Here is a 21,374-nt window from a genome sequence, read left to right as displayed (position 1 = left end):
ACAGCGTGCAGGGAGGGGTGGTGGGTGGGAAGGGGTTTCCAAGCCTGCCTGGTGCCACCCAAGGAAGGGCAGGCTTGAGAGGGAGGTGGCGGAGGGTTAAGCACCGGGGAGGAGAAGGGCTGGTTGTGCTGAAGGATGAAGCTGGCAGAGGAACAAACAAGTACAAATCGGCCGGGAAGGCGTTCAGGCTGGGAATGGAAAGGCGCGTCCCGGCCGGCAACAGCGCAGAGCTGGAACGGCTGCGTGGGAACCACGGCCAAACCCGCTGCGTGCCTGCCCGACTGGCCCCGCTCTGCGCCCGCGCGGCAGCCCTGGGTCGACTGGTGCCAGGGGAGCGTGGGCCAGCAGCCGCTGCTGCCGTGTCCCCATAACCCCTGTGCCATGGCTGGCTGGGGACAACATCGAGCACGGGGCTCGGGGCTGAGTCCCTCCAGGACAGCCCATGGGCATCCTGGTGCCTCCTGGCAGGATTAGCCCGTGGGCACCCAGGGAGTTCCACAGGCATCCCGGTGCCTCCTGGCAGGATTAGCCCATGGGCACCCAGGGAGGTCCATGGGCATCCTGGTGCCTCCTGGCAGGATTAGCCCGTGGGCACCCAGGGAGGTCCATGGGCATCCTGGTGCCTCCTGGCAGGATTAGCCCGTGGGCACCCAGGGAGTTCCACAGGCATCCCGGTGCCTCCTGGCAGGATTAGCCCATGGGCACCCAGGGAGGTCCATGGGCATCCCGGTGCCTCCTGGCAGGATTAGCCCGTGGGCACCCAGGGAGTTCCACAGGCATCCCGGTGCCTCCTGGCAGGATTAGCCCGTGGGCACCCAGGGAGGTCCATGGGCATCCTGGTGCCTCCTGGCAGGATTAGCCCGTGGGCACCCAGGGAGGTCCATGGGCATCCCGGTGCCTCCTGGCAGGATTAGCCCGTGGGCACCCAGGGAGGTCCATGGGCATCCCGGTGCCTCCTGGCAGGATTAGCCCGTGGGCACCCAGGGAGGTCCATGGGCATCCCGGTGCCTCCTGGCAGGATTAGCCCGTGGGCACCCAGGGAGGTCCATGGGCATCCCGGTGCCTCCTGGCAGGATTAGCCCGTGGGCACCCAGGGAGGTCAACGGGCATCCCAGTGCCTCCTGGCAGGATTAGCCTGTGGGCACCCAAGTAGATCAGGTGTCCCTGCAGCCTCTGGCAGGACAAGCCCATGGCTGTCCAAGGACACCTGCGCTGAGGGTGCAGGGAGTCCTTTGACGCAGCCCAGCCAAGGAGACGTCTTAGTGCAGAGGTGATGAGGCTGGGGAGAAGGAGAAGGGAGAAATACTCGCCGTTTCATGGACAGGCTGCATGCAGGGCTGGCTTCTGCAGGAGGGATGCTCGCAGGTCCAGGGCCACTGTGGTAGGAGGGCTGGTCCACAACCCCAGCCTGCTCCAACAGCTGCTCCTGTCCCACCTCGGCCTCCCCACAGCTGCGCAGAGCAGCCTCCTCTCCTAATTGTTCACTAATTGGCATTAATTGAGCTCTTGTCCGCCCTGGATCAGAGCAGCACACTGAACCTGCCGTCAGAAATCACAGTGAAGTGCCCTGATTACAAGCCCCAGTTAGGAGTGAGCGCCTGCTTCATTATCATACGGCAGCTCTTCCTTTTCAGTGGGAAAGGTGAACTCAATTAATTCAGGTTCAATTAATCCTAAAATTACCTGCTCCTCCCCCAGTGAGGCCATGGAAGGGTACGCAGGCGGTGGCTGCTGCTCCATCCTAGGGGTGCCACAGGGCACTAGCCCCTCCAGCCCCTTGGGGACGGTGCCCAGGAGCCAGGGCAGCCAGGCCAGCGTCTCCCCTGTGTGCCTTTGCTGCCTCGTAAGGGCGAAGGGATGAAGCTGTCGAGAGTTTTGCTGCCCGGCTCGGTGGGATGGAGCCCAGCAACTGGGAGGCTGTAAGGAAAAAGGGCAAAATCCAGGTCAAACCCTCCAGCTGATGGAGATGCAGCTCCTGTCCCCATCCTCTGCTGCGATGTTCTGCATTGTGGTGGGGGTCTCCCTGCATCTCCTGAATCCCCCTCCTCTCCTCTCCGCAGGGTAAGCGTTACAAGACTTCCCTGGAGACTGTAGGAACTCCGGACTCCAGCCGAGGCCGCAGTGAAAAGAAAACCATCAAGTAGGTGCCAGGGTAGGGGGGAGAGGGGCAGGGGGCTGCGGCGCCGGGAGCCTCTCTGCCCATGGGTCTGGCACAGCCGCAGCCCGCTCGGCACCCAGCCCTCTGCCACGCGCCCTCCCCCTGCCGTGGGTGCCCTGCCCACATGGGGACACGGGCCGGGTTGGTGCCGTCCCCGCCGGCAGCAGGGACGTCCCTTCTTGGGGGCAGAGGTGACTGTCCCTCTGCTCCCTGTGAGGAGGGTCTGTGCCCGGCCAAGCCCTGGCAGAGCGAGTTTGACTCTGTTGTGGGGGGAGCAAGGGCTGCCGGGGAGACCAGGCCATGGGTGGTCCCTATCGTCGTGCCAAAGCGTTGCCGATCCCTGTTCTCCTGCAGCTGCAGGGTGGGGTGGTCCCCCCAGTCGGGGCAGGGGTGTCCCCAGTTCCCCCAGCCCCAGTGGGAGAGGGGCTTCAGGAGACCGGGAGAGCTGGCAGGTCTCTCCAGCACCCTCGAGTAACCCTCCTGGCTCACCCACCAAGCTGTGGGCATCGAGATGGAGCCGTGGGGACCTCAGCGTGGGTGTCCCCCGGGATGCCCCGGGTCTGGGCATGCAGAGCCCGAGCCCTGCCCCGCTGATGGAGCCCTCCCCGGCCCTGCTGCGTGCGTGGCTGGCACGGCTCTGCACAGCACAGGCATCGGGGACGCGGTGGGGAAAGGAGGGCGGAGCTGGGGCATCTCGTAGTGCTGGATAGGGAGTGACGTGGAGAGTTGGCAGCCCGGGGGGGCTCTCCAGGGCACCTTGGCTCCAGCTCTGCCCCCCCACAACTCCTGGCACTCCCCAGGGCTCTTCAGAGGAGCGAGGGCTGCATCAGCAGGAGGGAAATAGCTCCTGCCTGGAGTAAGGCTATTGCAAACCCCCTCCTACGGCTGGCCTGGCCTCCTGCCCAGGGTGTTATTGGGGTGCAGGTGTCTGGGGCTACCTCAGGCACCCCTCTGCCTGGGCACAGCCTGGCCAGCTGCTCCGGGCCGCACCGGTGCTGGCCAAACCCAGCCGGGACCGGAGGCATGTCCCCTCCCGATGGCATGGCACACGTGGCTCTCCCTCCCTGGCTCTGGCAGGGTCACACAGCCAGGCTCAACCCGGAGCTGCAGGTGGGCATCGACGAGGGGCGTGAGGGCTGGACACCAGCAGCTTTTCAAGTCGCCCAGTGCTAGCGGGGAGCTGCTCGGCTCCAGAGCCGCCAGCACGCAGCTCTGGCACTGCGGGTAGCTTGCCAGAGCGGGGAGGTTCAGGCTCCGTGCTCGCAGCGGGCTGGTTTGGCAGGAGGGGACCTAGAGGGGTCTGCGATGTGCAGCAGCATCACGGTTAACCAAGCAGCGTGCGCTTCCAGGACCCAGCTGCTGAGGAAGCGAGGACGCACAGACACGTGTGCCAAGGACACGCGGACACGCGTGCCAGGAATGCTGCGCCGGCACCGCGCTCACCGGCACCTCTCTAACCCCGCTCCATCCTTCTCTTCTTCCCAGCCAGCGGAGCTGCCTGCTCCTCTCTCTCCACAGCTCTGCCCTGCTCCATCCATCCATCCATCCATCCATCCATCCATCCATCCATCCATCCGTCTGTCCGTGTGTCTGTGTGTGTGTGTGTGTCGGTGTCCAAGGGGTGGGTAGCTGCGCGCCCCATCTCTCTTCGCAGGATCCCGGTGCTCCGGGGGCGGAGGGCTGCTTTTCCTCCCTTCTCGCAGGAATTCAGCTTCTCTCTCTTGTATTTCCCTTTTCTTTCTCCCCTGGTCTCCGGCCGCTGTAGCGATCTAGACAGAGACTTTTGGAATAACAATGACAACACAGTGCAGCAGAAATGGAGCTCCTACCCTCCCAAGGAGTTTATACTAAACATTTCACCTTACGCCCCGTACGGTGATCCGCGGCTTTCCCTCAAGTGAGTCTCTCCTTGCCGGGTTTGCTCCGTGTAGTGAGTATTTGGGCAGCACCCACTCGCCTTCCTCCTCCTCCTCCTCCTCCTCCTCCTCCTCCTCCTCCTCCTCCTCCTCCTCCTCCTCCTCCTCCTCCCGGGCTCCCCGCACGCCACCCCATGGGCAGCCCCATGGAGACGAGCAACCCCTCCTTCCCGCTCCCCCGGGGGCGGCCGGGGCCGCGGCGGGTCCCCCCCACCTCGCGGCGGCACAGGACGGGGTTGCGCGTTGGGGGCACCCCCTCGGCGTGGGGACGGGTCCCCCCCGGGGCTGGGCTGCCGGCGAGCGGGACCCCCGCCCTGACCCTCGCCCTCCTCCCCCCTTTGTTTTCGATGGTTTTGCCGAGGCCCCCGCGCAACCCCCGGCCAGGACCCCTTTTCTTTTGCAGTGCTGATGTCTCTCTTTCTCTCTCTGTCTGTCTGTCCGTCTCTTGTCTGTCTGTCCCCCTCTGGCTCTCTCCCCCTCCTCTTGTACCCCCCACCCCTATCAAACGGCTCCCCCTCCACGTCCGTCCGTCTGTCCGTCCGGCTCTCTTCGTGTCTGTCTGGGGGGGTCCGGCCGCCGGCCCGGCCCAGTGGCTCTCTGTTATCAGGGGCCAAGCTGACGGCGTCGGCCGCCGCGGGGTTGGCGGGGGATCGCGACGGCCGCCCCGGGGAGAAGCAGCGGCTCGGCGAGGACGGCATGAGGAGCAGCGTCTCTGCCCACAGCGAGCCCGGCGCGGGGAAGGCGGCGCGAGGCCGCTGGCACACGGTGCAGAGCCACTTGGCCGCAGGGAAGCTCAGCCTGTCCAAGTGAGTGAGCACGCACGGTCCGGCACGGCGCCCCGGCACGGACCCCCCCCCCCCACCACTGCCAGCGTGCCCAGGTGCCCGCTCCCCTCTGCCAGCTGCGCTTGGACGGGGGTCACCACGAGATCCCCCGGCCCACCGCGCCGAGGGAGGCGAGGGGCTGCCCGGGCCCCCGGCAGTGTTTTGGCGCGGGGCGAGCAGAGGAGGGGGCTGTGGGGCTCAATCCCCAGCCGGGCAGGAGGGAGCGTGTTTGGGTGCTGTCCCCGGCACGTTTCCAGCACCAGGAGTGGTTTTTGCCCGATGCCGGTGGGAAGCAGCTCGGCGTCCCCAGTGAGGCTCCCCGGGGTAGGGGGGCACTGTCTTGGTGATGGTCCAAAGGCAGGAGCTGCTCTCCCGTGTCCCCGTCCCTGGGATGCGGCCATCAGGGATCGTGCGTGGCATCGCCAGCCTCTTCCCTCCGTGGTGCTTCCCTGACCCATGGCACAGCCCCGAGACCCGGCGCCGGCATCTCACATGCGGCTCTATCACCCAGTGCTGGGAGAGAGTTGGGGAAGGTCAGTGGTTTATCAGATTTAGGGGAAAACCAGCGTTTTGGCAGGTTCTGCGGGGCTCGTGGCCCGGGCAGGCTGGGTGGGGGTCTCGGCGAGACCCTTGGCTGCTGGCAGCGACTGTAGCTCTGCTGGGGGAGATGGCGGTGATTTATCTGGCTGTGGGCTCCGTCCTGTGTTTCTGATCTCCGTTCCGGTTCCCTGTGCTGGGGTGCAGCAGTCTCCGATTGCGTGGCAGCCATGGCTGAGTAGCCAGCGGGTCCTGGCAGTGGCCCTGGCATCCTCGGAGAGGTCGGTGGCAATGGCAAAGGTGCTTCCCAGGGCTGGCGTGCCTCGTCCCCGCTGCTTCTTCCAGCCTTGTTGGCAGGGAGAAAACCCTTTCAAAAGGGAAAGGCCAGTCCTGCTACCTTGGACAAATCCCAAGTGCCTCCTGGTGCTCCAAAGATTGGTGTCCCCCTCATTTGGGGCTACAGCCGCCTGTTTGGCACGATGCTGGTGCGCTCCAGCTTGGCTGCTGGGAGGCGAGAGGGAGAGGCGAGGAAGAGGGGGAGCTGCGCAGCCTTCAGCCGTACCCAGTCTCAGCAGAGACGCGAGTCCCGCTGGGAGCCCGCCTTCCTCTGGCGGGATGTGCGAAGGCCGGCTAAGAAAAGGCATCGCGCAGCTGCCGTGCCAAGAGCCGCGGGCGCGTGCCCGCGCGCCGCTCGGCACCTCCGCTCCCGCTGACTCACAGCCGGGCTGCGCCGGCAGCCGTGCCGCGCCGGCTGGGCCAGTGCCGGCGTGGGGACGGGCTCTGGTGTCCTGGCTGGTAGCTCCAGAGCCCAGAGGGGCTGGGAGATGGACGGACGGACAGGCGGACATCCGTCATGGCGCGCTGGGCTGGCGCAGCCGGTGAGGGCAGAGTTAAGGGGATGAGGAAGCCGCTGGCGAAGCATCCTGCCTTTCAGCATCTCTTTTGCGTGGACACTTCTGGTTTGGGGGTGTTTATGGGGGGCCATGCTGGGGGTCCGGCTTCTGTACCCCTCCCCTGGTATCGGGGGGCACCGGGGTGGGCACAGGCCGGGTGCAGGTAGGGTGTGCTGCCGCCTGGCACGGTGCTGGCAGGAGCTCGCGCCTCCAGCTGGCGCCGGGCCGAGAGGAGCCAGATTTAGTTTCCTGTGACTGAGAGGTTGTAAACTGAACTAATTTAGGATTTGATAGGAAAGCGAAAGGAGGTCGGCGGCAGGCGCGGGGCGGGGGCGGGGATGTGCAGCGCAGCGCCCGGACAGTGCCTCGGCCGTGGGGCTGGATCCGTCCCAGCTCTCCGCTCCTCTCAACTTCCCTCCCTCCTCTCTGTCTTTCTCTCACCTTCCGCTCTTTCTTCACCTCTCTCTCTTTTTATTTTTTTAAGCTATTTATCCTTCCCCCCTCCCTCTCTGTCCCCCGCTGCTGGCAATGCACGACGGCACAGCTTCGCCACGCGGTCTCAGCCGGCACCCTGACCGGCCCTGGGCAGCGCAGGGACCGGGGTAAGGTCGGTGGCTGCTGCTGAAGGCGACTCTCCGGTGCCAGGCGGGGCGGTGGTCCCGGTGGGCCCCCTGCCTCAATGTGCATTGAGGACCCCCAAGGGCTTTTTCCATGCTGGCTGGACCCCCTGGTCTCACAGCTTTGGAGGCTGCCACGGGCATCAGCGCCGAGCCTGGGGCTCCTGCCCAGCTGCATGGGCCGTGCCATGCATGTGCTGCCACCCCGGCGTGGGGCCGGCTGCATGGCCACTGATGGGCACCGCCGCTTCCCCTGCCGGCCTCTTGCCTGCTCTTCCCTCTCCACCGGCCAGATGAAGCCCATCCATGCTGGGCTTCTCCGTGCTCCCCATCCCACTGGGGCCACGTCTGCATCGCTTCCCACGCCGTGATCAGGGTGCTGGGAGCGGCGGCCGGACTCCCACCCCAGTGGGGTCCCCCTCCGCTGGCAGCCTGGCTTGGCCCCGGGGACACCCGGCTTGCTGGCATGCCATGGCCGCGGGGGTCTCGGCCACCCCATCGCTGCGGGAGCGCCCTCAGCCAGCGTGGTCCCTCAAGACGGGATGCTGAGACCCGGGGGTGAGGGTGCTGGCGGCTGGGTGCTGGGCTGGGAGGGACGGGGACGGGGCGGGCTGGCTGGCAGCACGTGAGCGGGCGCCGCGGGATTCGCCTTCATGCAGCAGCCTAATTAGCTCGCAGACGAGGTCGGCCGGCGTGCTGGGAAGGCGCCGGCTGCGCGGCAGCTGCGGGAGCGGGAGGGCACCCAGCCGGCCGCGTGCTGCGGTGCCGCGGCCGAGCCCCCGCCGGCAAGCCCAGGACGGCGCCCGGGCGAGATGGTGGCGGCGCGAGAGCCCCGTGCCGCCGGCGAGGCCAAGCCAGGGCCGAGAGGCAGAGGAACCGGTCGCTGCATCCGCTGGCCCCTGCCGGAGCGCTCCCTGCGCTGGGGCATCTTCTCTCTAACTCTCTTCTTTTCCTTCCTCCAATTTTGCCCCTTCACCTTCTTCTCCTTTCTCTCCTCTCCTCTGCCCTTCCTCTCCCTAAGTTTCGAGGACTCCACCTTGTCCACAGCCACTACCCTTGAGTATATCCCCACCTCAGCAGGCGACCCCAAATGCCAGAGGCCCCGCACGCTCATGCGCCAGCAAAGTCTGCAGCAGCCCCTCAGCCAGCACCAGCGCGCCAACCACAGCCAGCCCACCACCAGCCAGAGCCTGGGCCACCTCCAGGCCCACAGCGGCTCCTCCGCCGGCGCCGGCAACCCCCGGGGCTCCCGCGGCGGCCAGGCGCGCCAGGGCATCGCCGCCGGCTCCAAGCATCGGACGGCTGGCGGCCGGAGCCGCTCCAATCCCGGCAGCTGGGACCACGTGGTGGGGCAAATCCGCAACCGCGGCTTGGACATGAAGTCCTTTCTGTAAGTGTGCGCTCTCCTCCGCTCTCTCCGTTGCTCTCTCTGCTCTTTCCGTTGTGCTCTCCTCCGCTCTCTCCGTTGCTCTGTCCTCTGCTCTCTCCTTTGCACTCTCCGCTGCCTCCATCGCTTACCCCAGCACAGCCACTCTCCTGGCACCACCTCGGGGACATGCTGCCAGCGGGAAGAGCCAGGTCCCCTCCAGCCCCATCCTGGGGGATAGGGGCAGCTGCCGCAGCCCAGGGGTTCGGGGAAGGGTCTCACGCGCTCCCCCAGCTCTCTTTGCCCCGTGGCTTTGCTGCGGATCGCCCGCTGCGTCGCCGGCGGTGCAGGTGCTGAGGTCCCCTGCAGTCCCCGGGGAGCACAGGGATGCTCCAGCTTGCCGAACAGCCACCGGCATGGAGTGACATTGCTCCAAGGAGGGGAGGGGGGGCAGCCATGCCGGCAGCGGCTCCCGTGCAGGGGTGACTGTCTGTTCGGCCCCGATATCGCTGCCTGTCAGGCTGCCTTCCGCCCAGGCTGAGAGCGGGCAGAGGCAGCCCGCTCAGAGCTGCCGGAGCTGTGATCTTTAATCTGGCTTAACCCTATCTCCTGTATCAGCACTGGGTTTCAAACCTCAAACATCGAGGACTAATCTGAGTCCCGAGCTGCTGCCGTATCTTGGCACATGACATTGTCACTCCTCTGCAGAGCTGGTCCCCCCCGCTTCCCTCCTCCCCAGGGTCCTCCTTCTCCCCCCTGGCCTCCATTTGCCCCCTGGCACCCCAGGAGAGCGGATGCTCGGGTCCCAGCTGTGCTTCCCACAGGCTGGTAGGGCTTAGGGGGGAGGGGACAGGGCTGATCCTGCCCTTGCGCGGGTCAGCACAGCACCTTCTGCATCAGGGTTAGGTGGGAAAGGCCCTGGGAGACAGGAATTCAGCTGCCCACCCTGCTCCTGCCTGCACAGGCAGCTCGAAAGAGAGGGTTGAACCTTCCTCTGGGCAGAAAGAGGCACCCCGGGGTCGCCGCCTGCAGTCCTGCCTGGGGGTCTCCTCCCAGCTCCGTCACCAGCCATGAGCCCTCTCCTCACCACCAGCAGGTGGGTGACCCCCTCGGCTCTACCCGCCCAGCACCGTGCCGGCTCTGCCCTCTCCCACCGAGAGGTTCCTCGCCGGCTCCATTTGCTGGCTTCCTGATATCGAGATGAGGCTCATTAGCCATCCCGAGGGTCACGTTCCTCCCTGTTTACCCAGCATCGGTGCTGGTTCCAGCCTTAATTGGCAGAGGGGGAGCAGCCGCAGAGCCGGGACGTGCCGAGCCAGCGTGCCGTTTCCCCATAGAGGACCTGCTGCCATTTACCACCGCTGCTTTCTGAAACCATTAACTTTGCTTTTGCTCTTTATTCTGTTTACCCTTCTGCCTGCCTCCCCAGCACCGTGGCGTAAATGCGGTTATGGGCTCCAGGGAGGCTGCGCCGGCAGCGCTGGAGGAGGGCAAAGAGCCTTGGCCATGGCACCGCCATCTCCTCCTCTGGGGAAGGATGCTGGCACCTCGCTCCCTTCATGCTGTCCCTCATCCCCAGCCCCTCGGGGCACCTTCTCCCCCCTCAGCAGGACCTCGGCATCCTCCCTGCCTGGACCTGGAGGAGAGGGGTGGTGGCGGTACCCACATGTGCCAGGCTCGCTGGAGCTGGCACCTTTCTCCCCGCAGCCCTCTGCACCCATCCCGGACATCACCTCCTGCACAGGGGCCGGCGGGCAGAGCCGGGGTCCCCTTGCCATCGGGGGACAGCGGGGTGCCTCCGCTTCTGTCGGTTCCCTGCCTGATGCTGTTCTCCTCTCTCTTTCTCTCTTTCTCCCGCCGCCTGCGGGGCCGCCTGGGCAGGGAAGGCCGGATGGTGGTGTTATCCCTGGTTTTGGGACTCTCAGAGCAAGATGACTTTGCCAATATCCCCGACCTGCAACCCGCTGGGACGCAGCCGAACCAGCCGAACGCTCAGGGGGACAAGAGGTATGAGCGAGGACAAGGGCAGTCCCGCAGGAGGAGGAGACGAGGGCCTCACCCAGGGTGGAGGAGGAGGAGGAGGAGGAGGCTGGCCTCGTGGAGCGCGAAGGTTGGAGCGGCACAGGGTGGCCCAGCAGGCAGCGGGCACGGTGACGTCTGCAGCTTTCCCCCCGCCGGCACCCGCGGTCCTGCCTCCGGAGTGGCGGCACCGAGAGGACCCCCATCCCTTCCTCCTCCCTCCCTGCCCTTCCTCTCCTGCCATCCCCGACCGCCGGCCCCCCACCCTGGCTGCATGCTGGGCGGGCACACGCTGGGGAGTGGGGTACAGGGCAGGGGGAGAGCCCCTGTGCTGGGAGAACAGGGTGCAGTGGGGGTCAGGCTCGCAGGGACCCCCCGACAATGCCGCGTCGGCAGCTGAGCCGCATCCCATCCCAACGCATGTCTCCTGCACCGCGCTGCCACGACCTCCAGCCCAGCGGGGCCGTTAGCAGCCCGGCGCGGGGCGGGCAGCTCCCCCAGGACGCGGCGACACCCCTGCGGCGACGTGTGCTCAGCCCTTGCTCCAGCCCCAAGGTTGACGGGGGGGCAAAGCATTTACCCCCCTTTCTCCGCCAAGCAAGCTGCGCGGCAGCGTGGCACAGACCCTCGCCTCCGGCTGCTCCCTGCCTTCCCAGGGTGCCGAAGGCTCAGCACCGCATCTGTCACTGGCACCGGAGCCCAGCCACGGCCGCTGGCAAGGTCTGGCAGGAGCAGAGGGGCCCTGCGCCGCTGGGAGCGGGTGTTAATCCCCTCCAGAGCAGGGAGGAGGTGTGAAGCCTGCGGGTGCTGCCTCCCCGCGTGCTCGGCGTGTTAATGAACTGGCACCGTTCTCGCCCACCGGCTATTTTTACCCCGCTCGGCTTGGTTTCGCTCCATCTTTTAGCACCCCCCATCCCCGGTGTCGCGCTGAGCAGCCGGTCCCTGCGGGGAGCACCGGCCGCCACGCCACACCATGCCGGCTGCCCCGTGCCGGGCGAGGGGACGGGGGACGCTGGGTGCCGGGCGCAGGGGGTGGGTGGCTGTGCCGCAGCAAGACCCTGCTCCCTGCTTCCCCCCAGCTCGCTGGTCCGAAAGACCCATCCTGGTGCACGCATGGCCTCCCCGCCTCCATCTCCCCCTTGCTCCTCATCCCCTTGGGCCCCGCGGGACGCGGGGGGTCGGGCCGGCGGAGGGGACGGGCTCCGGCACCCTCTGCTCTCGCCTGCCCACCCGATGCTGCCCACCGCCCGCTCTTCTGCCTTGAAACGTCTCCTCCATCCCCGTTTCTCAGCTTCTTCCTTCCAGCCCGTCCCCGGCAGCTCCAGCCCGGCGCCTCGGCGTGTCTCCTGTCCCAGCGACTAACCATCCTCCGTCCGTCCATCCGCCCCACTCCTCTCTCCCCCTTCCCTCCTGGCAGGCCAGTGGTGGACGACGCTGCTCCTCCTCTCTCTTGCTCTTTCCCGCTCTTTCTCTCTCGCTGTCCGTGACCTCCGCCGGCACGTGCCTCTGCCCCGGCACCCATGGCTCCACCGGCACCTCCTCGCCCAGCAGGCCCCGCCGCCGGCTCTTCCGCCTTCATTTTCGCTCTGTTTTTAACCTGACTTTGCCTCCCCAGCTACCTCGGGGTCTCCGGTCCTCCCGGGGTGCCGTCCCGCCGGGGCGGGAGAGCCGTGTGTGTGTGGGTGTGCAAGAGGGCTGCCCGCCCCGTGCTGCTGCGTGTGCCTCTGTCCCCATCGCCCCCACGGTCCCCTCCCTGCATCTCCATCAATGTGTGTCTGCGTGTGCTTGGCGTGTCGGTGGGTGTCTCGTGGCATGTGTTGTGGCTTTTGCCCGCTGAGCCCACCGTGGCGCTGGGGCTGTGCCGGCGGCATGCTGTCCGCCCGGGGGTGTGTGTCCTGTTGGTCCGTCTGTTGGTTTATCACCGTGTCTCGGCTCGGGCAGGAGCTGCGGTGGGTGGGAGCGTGGGGTGCATCGTGGGGTGCCTGTCTGTGTGCACATCCCCTCCCTCTTGGATCTGTCTGCACCGTGGGAGCCACCCAGGGCTGCCTCGTCCCTGCTGCCATGTGCCTGTGTCCCCCGTTGTCCCTGTGCATCGTGGCAGCGTGGCCCCGGCGCGTGCCCGCCCACCCCCATCACTGCTCTGCCCCTGTGCCCGCCGCAGCTCCCCGGCACCACGCGCACCGTCCCGCAGCCAGCCGGGAGCTGCCAGCACGGCCCCCCACCCCGAGACCCGGCTGTCAGAGCTGGGATGTGCAGGGACAGCCGGGGCAGCGGTCCTGGGTGCAGGGCACTGGGGAGGGCTCGATGGCAGAAGGAAAGGGGGGCGGTTAGCGCTGAGCACCAAGTCCACACCGCAGTACGAAGCACCCGTGGGTCGACTACACACCCAGCTCCGCGCCAGGGTGCAGAAGGGCTGCGTGTGGGTGAGGCACAGCCAGAGCCGCGGGTGCTGGTGGGGACCTGGTAGCCCTGGCATCACCGTGGGCTCTGTGACCGCCGGGCGTAGGACGTGACTGGGGGACGTGAGCAGCGTGGGACCTGCTGCTGTGCTCCCAGGTGGCATGGTGCAGGTCCCAGGGCACCGGCTGGCACCCAGCCCTGCCCGGCGGCAACACAGGCAGAACCAGCTGCCTGCACCGGCCGGGACCCCTCTGTGTGCGGAGGCTGGCGGGCTGCAGCGGGCGGCACACAGCCCCAGGCGTCCCTGCAGCCCAGCTCTGCCCACATCTGGAAGCCTCCACTCAGGGCAGGCACAGCCCAGGCGCAGCATCGGCTGGGAGAGGGGGTCCGGGGGAGCCCATCGCTGTCTCGACCGCAGCCCCTCTCCTCTAAAGCGCTGCTTCTCTTTCCCCAGGTTGCCAGCCGGTGGCAAGGCGGTGAACACGGCACCGGTGCCCGGGCAGCCACCGCACGATGAGTCCGACCGCAAGACAGAGCCGCGCTCCTCCGTCTCCGACCTGGTCAACTCCCTGACCAGTGAGATGCTCATGGTGGGTGGATGGGTTGTGCTGGGGATGGGCTCCCCAGAAACAACCTCCCACCCTGGGCATCTCCCAGATGTCTCCTTGCAGCCTCCCTCACCCAGCTCTTCCCCACGCCCGCCCCGTGCCGCAAGCACCCTGGCACGTCCCAGCCCGCTCTGCCAAGTCTCCATCACAGCCGGGCGCCGCAGCCGGTGCAGCCCTGGCTCAGCTGAGCTGACGCAGCCGTGTCCCCCCCGGGCCGGCGCAAGGGAGCGGTGCCGGAGCTGTGAGGGATGGGCTGTCAGGAGGAATTTGGCTCATTAGCGCTCCCCCTTCCCCGGAGCCATCTGAGGCGATGGCGGCGGCAGGGAGCCGGAAAGAGGCTGATGCCCCCTGACAGCCCACAGGGCTGGGGGTCGGGTGCTGGCGTGAACCGAGCCGGGGCGCCGAAACGGCGGGGACGGGGGTGTGTAGACCCCGCCGGTGGTCCCCCGATGGCCCCCCCAGCACTGCGCTCACCGTCCTTCTCCCCCCGCCGCAGCTCTCGCCAGGCTCCGAGGACGACGAGGGCCACGACGGCCTCAGCCGGGAGAACCTGGGCCGTATCCAGTTCAGCGTCGGCTACAACTTCCAGGAGTCCACCCTGACCGTCAAGATCATGAAGGCGCAGGAGCTGCCAGCCAAGGACTTCAGCGGCACCAGCGACCCCTTTGTCAAGATCTACCTGCTCCCTGACAAGAAGCACAAGCTGGAGACCAAGGTGAAGCGGAAGAACCTCAACCCGCACTGGAATGAGACCTTCCTCTTCGAAGGTAGGGGCTAGGGTGGACTCAGGTGGGAGCGGAGGGGCTGTGGGACCCTCTGTCCTCCCTCCTGGGCTGGACCGGCTCAGCTCAAGCTGCCAACGTGGTGGCCATTGGTGATGAGAGGGGCTGGCCAAGCCATCAACACCAGGCTGGAGGGGTTTGCTTAGCATCCCATGAAGGGGGCATGGAGGAAGCTCCTTCTCCCCGCAGCAGGCACCCTTGGGTGGGTGCACAGAGGGGAATTAATCTGCTACCAGCCATCGCGGTGGCCTGAAGCCACGTGCCGTCCTCTGCTCCCCATCCACTGCCTGGTGGCAACACCTCCCCATCAGCATGGGCAAGGCAGGGTGGCACCAGCACCAGCACACCGGGTGCTGCTCGGCACGGCCGCGGCAGCCCCTCATCTCCTCTGTCTCTGGCACAGGGTTCCCCTACGAGAAGGTGGTGCAGCGGGTGCTGTACCTCCAGGTCCTGGACTACGACCGTTTCAGCCGCAACGACCCCATCGGGGAGGTGTCCATCCCTCTCAACAAGGTGGACCTCACCCAGATGCAGACCTTCTGGAAGGACCTGAAGCCATGCAGTGATGGCAGCGTAAGGCCCTGGTCCCCCTCCCTCGCCCTGGGGACAGTCCTTGAGGGGAGGCTACCCCCTGTCCCTATGCTGTCCCAACAGGGCCACCCTCTTGCTACCCCAACAGGGACATTTTCTGCTTTGTGAGAAGGTTCAACATCTAATGCAGAGGTTTCTCTTCCCAAATCTTTATCTTTATATTAAGGCACCAAGTAGCCTAAGGCTAGCGTCAAAAAGAGCTGTTTCAGGTAGATCTAAAACGGAAGTTTTCTTTTTCTCCTGCTTCCATCAAGACCAGAAAACGTCCCGCTGGGGATGGCCCCGTTTCCTCCTGCCCTGATTTTCCATACAGCCCCAAAGCCCACCCCTGGGACAGCTCTCGGGGGGTCTCAGCCCAGCACCTCACTCCCATGGTGGGACACAGGGGCTTTGGGTGCTCCGTCAGGGCTTGGGCAGGGTGCCACGGCAAGGGACGGGTGTTTTCGGGGCGCCCACCTAAGGGCCAATGTGGGTCCCACAGGGGAGCCGTGGGGAGCTGCTGCTGTCGCTGTGCTACAACCCCTCCGCCAACTCCATCGTGGTGAACATCATCAAAGCGCGTAACCTCAAAGCCATGGACATCGGGGGCACATCAGGTACGAGCTCCGGCTCCTGCCATGCCGGGCATCGCTGCCCGGTGCCCAGCCAGGGCTGAGAGCAGCTCCTGTCCCTCCCCAGACCCCTACGTGAAGGTGTGGCTGATGTACAAGGACAAGCGGGTGGAGAAGAAGAAGACAGTGGTCATGAAGCGGTGCCTGAACCCTGTCTTCAATGAGTCCTTTGCCTTCGACATCCCCACAGAGCGGCTGCGAGAGACGACCATCGTCATCACCGTCATGGACAAGGACAGGCTGAGCCGCAACGACGTCATTGGCAAGGTGGGTCCCGCGGCATCGGCGCGTGGTGGAGGGACCCTGGCAATGTGTCCTGCTGAGGGCTGGCACCTGGGGGACACCCAGGTCCGTGGCTGATGGCAACCGGTGCCATCTCAAGCTGAAGAGGAAGGTGGAGCATGGTGGGGGTCCCTCATGCCTTCTGCGGCCGTCTTCGGTCCCGGCCACGGTGTGTGGTGGCAAGAGCTCACCTGGCACGGGTCAGGAGGTGATGTGATGGCCCCGTCCAGCGGGGCAATGCCCTGTGCCTCCCGCCACGGCGTGCTGCGGCACAGCCTGTGCTGGGGTGAGCTTCAACCTGCCAAAAGTCTATTTATAGCAAGGCAAAAATCGAAGTCCCTGATGGCTCCCGTGTGCTGCGGCACCAGGTAGAGCTGGAGCCAGCTGCGGGAGAGCAGGGATGGGGCGTGGGGCTCGGCCGGGGGTCCCCAGGGTTCGCGTCCACCACCGACCCGGCCCCAGCCCCACGCTGGGATTACGCGCCGCCCCCTGATGACAGGAAGGGAGGAATTCATCCCCTCTCGATTTGATTTACGTTAAATCCATCCAGCTCTCCGCTCGTTAGGGTAACGATGACAAACGAGCACAGTAATCTCTGTTATTACCGCTCACCGCAGAGAGTCGATGATCCCCAAATGCAGCGCTGTAATCAAGCAAACACGTAGATTAGGATAAACCCGGGAGGGGGCAGCCACAGCGGCTCGGCACTGCCGGAGAGGGGCAGAGGTGCCGGCATCCCCAGCGTGGGCACAGCCCAGAGGGGACATCTCCAGCGGCACGGGCACGGCTGCACCCGGACCCCGACACCAGCCAGCGGGCTAGACAGACAGACACACAGACAGTGCCCATGATGTCTCCGCTTTGCATTAAAGCTGCCGGGAGCATTGCAGCGTGAGAGCAAAGCCGTGCTGCCGGCAGCGGAGCCGGAGGAGAGGAGCGTGCCCTCCACGCCCCGGCCGCCCCGCCGTGGCCAGCAGCTTGCTAATCACTTTTGATTGCATAATTAGCAGCGAGCCCCGCTTTGGCGCGGCAATCCGCTTAGCCGAAGAAGCGGCACGGGCTCCCTGAGCTGTCAGCGGCGAGCAGGGCTGGCACGCATAGTTTTCCACATCACCGTATGGAAAACTGATGGATAAGAATAGCCCGGCCCTGCGCAGAGCTCGGGGCCGGTGCCCGCGACCGGTGGCACGTGCCCAGGGAGCGGGGAGGGAGGTTGGGGGTGAAGGTGGCAGCACCCCGGCTGGGGATGGGGCTGGAGGGGCTGGGAGCGGAGCTGCGGGTCCAAAGGCTGCCTGTGCCCGCAGATCTACCTGTCCTGGAAGAGCGGCCCCGGGGAGGTGAAGCACTGGAAGGACATGATCGCCCGTCCCCGGCAGGCGGTGGCACAGTGGCACCAGCTGAAGGCCTGAGAACCCCAGGACAGCAGGGCTGGGGGTCCCCCTTCCCAGCCGCCGTCACCCCTCCGAGGGGCTCCCGGTGAGGAGCCGAGGGACCGGCGGGATGGCGGCCCGGCTCACGGGGACCCTGCGGTAGGAGGGGGATGGAGACCCCCGCCCCCCCGCTTTCGCCTCTCCCCGGCGCTGGGGGGTGGGAGGTCACGCAGACACCCAGGACCCCCAGCCGAGAAGGGTGCCAGAAGTGATGACCCCCCCCGTCCCCATCCCCACCACTGGGCAGGACTTCTGTGAGTGCTTCCAGCCCCAGTCCCTGGGAGCCCCCCTGCCCCTCCCCGGCCTCACCCCTTATTTCAGGGGGCCAGGCTGTGGGTGCAAGAGGGGTCCCTCCCTCCCCTCCCCTTTCAGCTCAATAAAACCTCTCCGAGCCGTCAGCGTCGCCCAAGTGGGGCCGTGGAGCCCCCCATGCCCTGCCTCGTCCCCACCACCCTCCCCAAGCCTCCCAGCCCCGCTGGGCTGGCACGGGGTGGGGGCATCCAGGGGGGAGGGGAGCCCCCTTCCCCGGGCCAGGCGCAGGCTCCTGGGATCGGAAGCCATGACACAGTTCGTTAGCCAAAGCGGGCTTGTTTGTGCACTGCCTTCAGCCGGGTTTGATGCTTTACCTCCATTTTCAGGCTCAGTGGGAGCTGAGGGTCGATAACCCTGTCTTGGGGCTCGCCCTCCAGCATGGGGACCCCCCATCCTGCCTCCAGCCCAGCTCTTTCCCCCATTACCCCCACCCCAGGCATGTCCCTGCAAGGCTGGGCAGGGAGGGGACTGGTTTTGAGCCAGGCGTTGGCCCCCTGTGGGATGCTGAGCCCCAGAGCATCCTCTTCCAGCCGGGCTGACCCAGGCACCAGGGCTGGCCTGGGACCCCCATGAGCCCTGTGCCCAGCCCTGGGGCCCCTGGGGGATAGGGGATAGAGTGTCATTGTCCCCATCCTGGGCTGGTGGCACTCCCTGGGCCAGCCAGCCTGGCAGGAGTGGTGCCAGCAGCATCCCTGTGGTGCCAGCAGCTCCCTATCAGCTCCCCCCGGGATGTGCCGGGCCTCTGCCCGCTCCCCAGAGCCAAGGCTACCAGTACAGGGGCTCCCCAAAGTGGGGACAGACCCACGTGGGAGCCCCACGGGGTGCTGGGGCATCTCCTGGGGGGGGTGACAGATGGGGTCACCCAGTGGGGTTGCGTCCTCTGGGTCCTCCCCGCCGCCCTGCGCCAGCAGGATCAGCGGTGGCTCACCGCGGTGGACGTGGGTCCTTCCTCTTGCCGGGACGGCTGGACAGCAGAGCGGGTCCTGCAGGACCTCGGGAGCGCTGGGTGTGATGTGACACATCCCTGCCCGTCCCCGTCCCCAGCAGGTGACACCGGTGCCTCTTGGCGTCCTGCTGCTCTGCCAGGACTGGCGCAAGGCGAGGATGTGGTGGCCGGTGTGTGCGTGTCCTTGTGGGGGCTCCCGGGGTGCCCCGCTGGCCCCTGTGCCGCGTAAGCAGAGCCCCTCCAGGCTGGCCAGCATGGGTGGGCATCATCAACCCCCGGCCTCGCAGCTCCCTCTGAACCGAGGAGCATGAGCCAAGCCCTCCCAGAGGAGGGGAGAGGTGGGTGCTGCCACCTTCGCAGCCATCTCAGGTAGGGCACGGCCACCCACGGGCGCGGGGACACCCAGAGCAAGCCCGAAGGCAGCTGGGTGCCCACCAGCATGGAGCCACCCTGCCTGGCTGGGGGTCCCTCGTCCTCAGTCTTCCTGCTCCCTCCGCTGCCCCCGTGGCACCCACCACCCTTCGCCCCTCCTGCACCCCCGGGAGGGACACTGACACCCCACTGTGGGCTGCCACCACGCCTCCCCCCAGGTGCCACCGAGGCCATGGGCTGTCCCCTACTGGGGAGGGGGGCACCCGCTGAGCCCCCGAGGTGCTCCATGGGGTTTCTCCATTGCACGGGGGGTAGGGGGGAGCCTGAACCAGAACCCCAAAAGTCCCTGGGGTGCCGGGCTGCTTGCTCCTTCTCCTGCCAAGGGGGATATCGCCGCCGCCCCAGGACCACTCGGGGACAAGCCACCTGGGGACCGTGGCTGCGGCCAGGAAGGGTTTGGCAGCCCCTGCAGTCCCTCTTAGACGATTTTGGACAATCTGGAGAGAAGTCATACTACTACTACTACAGTAATAATAATGCTTTTAGGGACATTTGTATTTTTATCATATTCTCTCTTTTTTTAACATAAAAGAAGAGATTTACATGCCTGGGGAAAGGGACGGAGCCATGGGGCAGCAGGGCCGGGGCACCCCAAGGCCAGGCACCGCAGCGGGCTGTGCCGGGCACCCCCAAGCCCTTCGGGGGCTCCCCGTGGGCAGCCCAGGTGCCGGTGGGGCTGTGCCAAGGTGGGTGCCCACCCATCGCCCCACAGACACCCCATTCCTCCGGGAAGGATTTCTTGTCTGCAGTCGGCTCCCTGGGGCTTGTGTGTTCATTTTTTAACTCTAGAGCTCTTAGCCGTTATCTTGTTCAGGTATCTCTCTTCTTCATGTGACGGTAACATCCAACTGGTGTGTAAAATACAGAAAAACAGGAAAAAAAAAAAAAAAAGAAAAAAAGAAAAAAAAAAAGAAAAAAAGACTAACAAAAAAAAAAAAAGACAAAAGCCCAGACCGGCTGACGAGCGGCTGGAGCAAAGGGATGCCCGGCTGGCGACGCCACCCCGCTGCCGTGGCTTTGCTGCGTGGCGGTGGCCGTGGCCGGCTGCCCCCCTTTTCTAATAATGGCAGCAGAGGCCGGGGCTGGCACCGTGGGGAGGCTGTGGGGCGAGAGCCGGGGCGTGTGGGTTGGGGCGCCTTCTTTGCAGAATCCTATTTTTGGGGAGCGGGGCCCCTCGTTTTCTGGAGGCCACCCCTGCTCTCAGTAATAAAGGACAGTCAGTAACTGCCAGTGTGCCTCCTCTCTGGGCTCGGGGGGACGGATCCTGCGGTCCCCCAGCAGCGAGCGCTGGTCGGAGTGGGGACCGGGGTCACAGTGTCACCCGCACCTGGCTGAGCATCCCCCCCAGCACCACGCACACACCCCCCCCCCCGCAGCACCGAGCACCCCCCTGCTGCAGGCACAAGGGATGGGACAGGCCATGTTCAAGGAACCCCTGGAGAAGGGGGGTACATGCCGGGAAGGGGGGACACAATCTGAAGGGTCCCTGCGAAGGGAGGGGACAACGAGAGCCACCTGGCCGACCTGCAAGTGCTGCAGGGTTGGGCCTGCTAACGAGGGCATTTAATGAGGGTTCATTAAGAGCAGCCCCAGCCAGCAGCTCTTCCTCAAGGTGGGGTGGCTCGAAGTAAGTGGTGGCTGTGCTGGGAGGTGGTTTCGAGGAGCGGTGCAGGAGTCTGCCTGGCTTGGGCTCCCAGTGGGGACTTTGGGGTCCCCCAGCCCCAGGGGACAATCTGACAGCCCCAGCCTGCGCTGAACCGGGTGATGCAGCCAGTGGGTCCCCGTGGGCAGCAACAGGACCAGAAGGGTGAGTGCCCGTCCCTGCTGGTAAGGGGGTGCTGGTGGGTTTGGGCTGGGTCCCTGGGGGGGTGACGTGCCAGGTAGGGACCAGAATATGGCTGTGGGGCAGAGGTGGGGGACCACGTCCTGGGCAGATGCCTGTTGGCGAAGCGGGAGGCACATGGCTGCCTGGGGTGCTGGCTGGCACCGCGGAGGCTCCGATGGCTGTGTTAAATAATTCAGTGAACACTGGTCTTGAATAAATAAAAGAAACTCCAAACGCGGGGATGGCAGGAGAGCTGTGTCCTCTGTGCCCGGGATAGCATCCCTCCACATCTGCCTTCCAGGGGCTGGGACACGGTGTTGCAGGTGGCCAGTGGCAGTGGGGGACACAAGGGGACAAGGCTGTCCCCTGGCCGGCTCCTGTGCCCCGGTGGAGGTCAGGTTGCTACTGCTTGCACCCCATCCGGCTCTGGTTTATGTCCAGCTGAGCCAAACCTGGCGATTTTGGCAGCAACAAGCCACCAATGGCACTGAGCCTGGCTGCTGTCTGGGCTGCGTTACACCAAAGCCAGGTTTATTTTATCATCCTACATCTTTGAACACAGCAAAAAGAAAATACACTTGGCCCCCGCGCAGCAATCCTGGTGCTCCTGTTGCACGGAGCCAGCCCGAGCAGCAGCGATCCCCAAGCTCCTTTGTGTCCGCAGCCAGCGGGAGCAGATGGAAATAGCAGCGTGATCCCAGCTGCGGCGGGGCCACAAACCGTTGTACGCAGGGATGGGAGAGTAGGCAGGGATATATATAGAGACAGACGTATGGATGATGCACTGCGCACACGCCTCGCCGGGTGCTGGGGCTCGACGATGCC

General features: G+C 65.8%; 1 protein-coding gene across 3 annotated transcripts in view; it reads left to right on the top strand.

Moving 5' to 3' along the window:
* The window catches only part of SYT7 (synaptotagmin 7), a 33,725-nt gene extending 13,638 nt beyond the window's left edge, over nucleotides 1-20,087 (top strand). Inside the window, exons 3-13 of one of the 3 annotated variants that reach the window (XM_075095105.1) lie at nucleotides 2,061-2,140; nucleotides 3,924-4,055; nucleotides 4,665-4,880; nucleotides 7,967-8,335; nucleotides 10,193-10,318; nucleotides 13,185-13,320; nucleotides 13,835-14,105; nucleotides 14,524-14,693; nucleotides 15,193-15,307; nucleotides 15,390-15,589; nucleotides 16,909-20,087. In XM_075095105.1, the coding sequence (XP_074951206.1) occupies nucleotides 2,061-2,140; nucleotides 3,924-4,055; nucleotides 4,665-4,880; nucleotides 7,967-8,335; nucleotides 10,193-10,318; nucleotides 13,185-13,320; nucleotides 13,835-14,105; nucleotides 14,524-14,693; nucleotides 15,193-15,307; nucleotides 15,390-15,589; nucleotides 16,909-17,013 (1,920 nt within the window). In that variant the 3' untranslated portion in view covers nucleotides 17,014-20,087. The remainder of the gene's footprint in view (nucleotides 1-2,060; nucleotides 2,141-3,923; nucleotides 4,056-4,664; nucleotides 4,881-7,966; nucleotides 8,336-10,192; nucleotides 10,319-13,184; nucleotides 13,321-13,834; nucleotides 14,106-14,523; nucleotides 14,694-15,192; nucleotides 15,308-15,389; nucleotides 15,590-16,908) is intronic. The other 2 variants (XM_075095106.1, XM_075095107.1) reach the window with 2 other exon arrangements.
* The last annotated feature ends 1,287 nt before the right edge of the window (nucleotides 20,088-21,374 follow it).

Source organism: Phalacrocorax aristotelis, chromosome 5, assembly GCF_949628215.1.
Source record: "Phalacrocorax aristotelis chromosome 5, bGulAri2.1, whole genome shotgun sequence".
NCBI classification, from domain to species: domain Eukaryota; kingdom Metazoa; phylum Chordata; class Aves; order Suliformes; family Phalacrocoracidae; genus Phalacrocorax; species Phalacrocorax aristotelis.
Note: the sequence above shows the minus strand (reverse complement) of the source record. Positions and strands in the feature narration are given on the sequence as shown.